Raw genomic sequence first — 5,000 nt, 5'->3', positions numbered from 1 at the left:
GCTCACTGAGCTGAAGCCTGAAACGGTCCACAGTATTAGCCCTTCATTTTATACTGTGCTCTTTGTCATGGTCTCACTCCAGATGGGGCTGACCTTTTAGTTTTAATGTCGTGTTATTAATTAGAGAAATTAAACTGTGAATTATACTGTTAATATGCTCTTGTAAAAGTTAACGTTTCTCAAAGTTTTAGCCGTTTTTGTTAGACATATGTATGCTACTGCATGTGTCAACGGTTGGTTGTCCTGTGTTGATCTGTGACTGCATTTTTTTTAGTATACATTTAATGGCGTTGCTTGGTCCATGTCTCATTCATATTCTCTTTTTCTGTCTTTGTCTCTCTCCCTCCTTTCTTGTCGTCCTTCTCCCTCTCTCAAGACCATCAGCCGGGCGTTCATGAACGGCAGCTCCCTGGAGCACGTGGTGGAGTTCGGGCTGGATTACCCAGAAGGCATGGCGGTGGACTGGCTGGGGAAGAACCTGTACTGGGCCGACACGGGGACCAACCGCATCGAGGTGGCCAAGCTGGACGGGCAGCACCGGCAGGTTCTGGTGTGGAAGGACCTGGACAGTCCCAGGGCCCTCGCTCTGGACCCAGCCGAGGGGTGAGTGAAGGAAAGGGAAAGAGGTGGAACGAGAGAGAGAGAGGTGTTGACGGAGAGAGAGAAAATGAGTAACGAGGAGAGAGATTGGGAGAAGGGAGGGAGAGCGTGAGAATGAGCGATGGAGAAAGAACGGAGGTGCGAATGAGTGATTGAAAGAGCGAGAGATTGATGGAAGAGAGGAAAAAAACACGAGAAAGAAATGAATGATGGGGAGAGACTGGAAAGGAGAGAGAGTGAGAACGGGTGAAGAGAGAGAGTGCGAACGGGTGAAGAGAGAGTGCGAATGAGCGAGAGATTGAACGATGGAGAAATACGAGCGCGCGTAAGAGAGAGATGAGTTGAGGCATTGACAGCTGGAAGCAAACAGGCAGATAGTTTATCAGTCTTGTTTTGGCTGGGGGTTTTTTTTACTACGTGGATGAGCGTGTTGAAGTTCAAAGACGACGCCACTGCCCTCTTCATGAGAGTTGTCAGTTTCAGTTTGCCATGACCAAAGTGGATCTAACCTTTTTGGGAAGGGCCCCATACCCATCCATCCATATTTATGATTTCTTCTCCCGTTTTTCTATGCCACAGAACATCAATATCAGCTTAAATAAGGGAGGATTTAAGAACTTATAAAAATGTCCTCGACCGGGGCCAAGGCGTTTCACTGGCTCCCTTTTTCGACTCCCTCACTCAGCCATGTATTCCCAAAAGTTGAATTAAGTGTGAAGATAAAATAAAGCAAACGAAGTCGCTCCCCTGCTCTGCGTAAATAACAGCCGGCGCTGGAGAGAGATTTGTTGAGCGAAGTCCCAGCGGAGGCGAACTCCAGGGGCCGATCACAGCGTGTGTGTGCCTCCAAGCCGACGCATTTCTGTTTTTTTTTTTTTTTTTTTGCCGTTGGCCCGCAACGCGAGTTTCCACTGACCCCCTGAGCGGGACACCTCTCTGGCACCCGGCTGCTTCTGTGCAAAGCCTCGCTCGCTCGCTCGCTCGTGCGCCGCCATTGTTTCGTGGTTTTGATTTATCCGGGCTTTACGGTCTCAGAGCCCCCCGGGTTTATGGCGCACATGAATCGGACGGGCCCCGTTAATGCGCCCGGGTCTTGAAACGCGACCTGGGTAGATAAGTGCCGTTGCAGATTTGGCCGGCCGCTCCAGCCTCCGCCTCCTTTTCCAGTTTAGGATCCAGTAGTGGCCATTAACTCCGGAGCCGTCTTCCAGCTTTTGCTCCAGCTTCCATCCAGCATCCTTGTGCGTTGTTCTCTTCTTCTTTTTTTTTTTCCTTCCTGGAGATCGTTCAAAGCTTTTTTTTCTTTTCCTTCATTTTTCTGTTTGTGTGTGCGTTGTGGAGCTTTTTTTTCTGTGCGTGCATTTGTGTGTGTGTGTGTGTATGCGCGCATGTGTGTGTGGAGTTGTGGCTTGTGTGTTTGTGTGTGTGCGTGCAGTGTTGGGCTGCGGTGTGGTGTCAGATGTTTGTTAGACAGTGTGTTCTGCCAGCAGAGAAGGCGAGGAGGAGGATGGTGGATGAGGATGAGGGTGGAATGGTGGGATGGGTGGGGGGGAGGGATGTAGTTGCGTGAGGCAGAGATACTGGACTGCTGCCTGGGGCCTTTCTCCACAGCTGTGATTGAAGGCCCATCCACACATCACCTGAATGGTGTTTATAGCCTGGAACTGTCAAACAGCTCCAGGAATGAACTCTCGATTTCTGGGATCCAAGTTAACATTCTCCCTCTTCCCTTCTCTTTTATTCCTGTCCACATGCGCGGAGATAGCTCTTGTGGTGTGTGTGTACGTACGTGTGTGTGTGTGTGTCTGTTAGGCCTCTGAAGCACGCAGATCTCTTGTCGTCTATTTTCAGTAGACCTCAGCGCTGGCTGAGTTAACGACGACTTCACACGCGCCCCACTGACCTCCCATTTCATTACTGTCCTCCTGTTTTATATTTGTTGTTTGTGATAAGTGAGCAACGCGAGCTAGTGGAGCTTCAGACCGCAGCCTTAGCATTGCCACAAGCATTGCTAACAGTGCTCTAAATAGAATGAAAATGGTCGATTACACTATATTGCTGCATGAATGCATGTATATTGAATTTCCCCTTGGGGATCAATAAAGTATCTATCTATCTATCTATCTATGCCTCAGTTGAATTTTTCTGATCTCTTGTGTTTTCTCTCTTGGTCTGTTTTCGTCTCTGATCGTGTTTGTGTATCTCTTCCTCTCCTCGACTTCTCCTCCTCCTCCTCCTCCTCTCAGATTCATGTACTGGACAGAGTGGGGCGGCAGGCCCAAGATCGACCGGGCTGCCATGGACGGCACCGGCCGCATCACCCTAGTGGCCAACGTGGGCCGGGCCAACGGGCTCACCATCGACTACGCCGAGCGGCGCCTGTACTGGACCGACCTGGACACTACACTCATCGAGTCGTCGAACATGCTTGGTAATTGACTTGTACATTGACATGTACCGTAACAGGACAGAACTAGATAAACTGGCTGGTTATATACCTACCTGTTGAGAAATGTTCAATACCCTTCCCTGTGTTTTTAGTGTGTGTTCTCCACTTGCCTTCATATTAACTATGGAATATATGAAATATATGGAACCACGGAACAGCAGAACCAGTAGGGTTAGATGGATGTAAACATTGAGTGGAAACGCGTGTAGAAATGTGTGGGCTAATAATAGGCCTGACTGGGCTAGTGAGGGAGCGGAGTGAAAACATGAACTACCACACTGCACCACCCAACCAATTGTACCAATTTAAATAATGACAAAATGAGCAAACAGCGCTCCTCCAAAGATACACTCACCCATATGGAGTTGGCTTGGGTTTTGGCAGCATCTCCTTTGGGGTGATGGCTCCCCCCTCCAAACTCTGCGTGATACCCCCACCCCCTCCATATATACTTACACACACACACACACATTAACAAACATATATATACACACACACACACACACACACACACACACACACACACACACACACACACACACACACACACACACCACTCCCACACCCACAGTACACACATGATGAGGACCCCTGTACAGCATCTGGCTCTCCCAGTACACACAACATGTTCCCAATTAGCATCATCATGCCTGCCTGGCTAGCTAGCTAGCTAGCTGGCTGGCTGGCTCCCGCTTTATTAGGCTGAAGAAGACAGGGTAAGGGGGAGGCTAGGGGTGACATCAAAAGGGCCCACACAAAGCCTTGTTGCGCTAATGTGTTTGCAGACGGACGTTGGTATGCGCTAGCGTGTCAGTCTACTCGGAATGGGCTCCAGAAAGCCTGCTTGAAATGATGTTCCACTATTAGCGCGCCGTGGCTAACGGCTATTGTGGAGCTGCTGTCAGCCCAGTGGCACACTAGCCAGGGTGTTTCAGCTGCAAGTGTTTAAAGAGGATTAGGAGGGAGAGGGAATGATATGGGATCCGTGTGTAGCAGTATTGGGGAGAAGCACAGTGTGTTTTTTTGCTTTTTTTTTTGGAGAAGGGGGAGGTTGGAGAGTTGTGGCATGGCTGTTCAGTAGCATGCTGTTTTGTTGGCTTTGCAGAAGCATTAGACGAAAGCTTTAGGACCGTATCCAAATTCAGTCTCTAACACTGATGCGGTCAGCACTTTCTAATCTATTGGATTAAGATTAGATCTAATTAGATTAAGACTTCTTTCATGTATTGGTTATTTACCTGGTTTTACATTTTTATTTTCTTTTTCTTAGGTTTTTAAACGTTTTGTGTATGAGCTCTTCATTTTAAAGCGAAGGGTAGACTGTTGTTATCTTGCTTCTTAAACATTTAACCACCACACACACGCTTACATAGCATACATATGTGCAAATTGAAGGTGAAGTGATCCAATCCATACCTACGTGACCTGTATTATTATTAGTAGTTATTTCTCTAAAAAGATTTGTATTGATCATGCTGTCCTGTATGAACAGTTCATAAAAGAAAACATATTGATTTAAAAAATAAAAATAGAAATTCAATTAAATTAAAATCAATTCAATTCAAAAATTAATTTTCCCCAAGGGGCAATTTCTCCATGCAGGCATACTGACATATAAGACGCACAACATAAAAGATATATATGTATATATATATATAAACATATAGCAAAGTATTATTGATCTAATGGTTATTGATCTAATGGTTTGGTGTTCATCTCCCCTCAGGCGGTGATCGGGAAGTGATCGCGGAGGACCTGCCGCACCCGTTCGGCCTCACGCAGTACCAGGACTACATCTACTGGACCGACTGGAGCCTGCGCAGCATCGAGCGGGCCAACAAGACCAGCGGGCAGAACCGCACGGTGATCCAGGGCCACCTGGACTACGTGATGGACATCCTGGTGTACCACTCGTCGCGGCAGGGCGGCTGGAACGCCTGCGCCTCCACCA

The 5,000-nt window shown here is 47.8% G+C and overlaps 1 protein-coding gene across 2 annotated transcripts in view; it reads left to right on the top strand.

Moving 5' to 3' along the window:
- lrp6 (low density lipoprotein receptor-related protein 6) overlaps positions 1 to 5,000 on the top strand; it is a 75,531-nt gene that overhangs the window by 49,540 nt on the left and 20,991 nt on the right. For both annotated transcript variants that reach the window (XM_062517795.1, XM_062517794.1), the window contains exons 10-12: positions 377 to 603; positions 2,847 to 3,031; positions 4,776 to 5,000. The exon at positions 4,776 to 5,000 is cut by the window's right edge and continues 102 nt beyond it. In XM_062517795.1, the coding sequence (XP_062373779.1) occupies positions 377 to 603; positions 2,847 to 3,031; positions 4,776 to 5,000 (637 nt within the window). The remainder of the gene's footprint in view (positions 1 to 376; positions 604 to 2,846; positions 3,032 to 4,775) is intronic.

Source organism: Sardina pilchardus, chromosome 17, assembly GCF_963854185.1.
Source record: "Sardina pilchardus chromosome 17, fSarPil1.1, whole genome shotgun sequence".
Taxonomy (NCBI): Eukaryota; Metazoa; Chordata; class Actinopteri; order Clupeiformes; family Clupeidae; genus Sardina; species Sardina pilchardus.
Note: the sequence above shows the minus strand (reverse complement) of the source record. Positions and strands in the feature narration are given on the sequence as shown.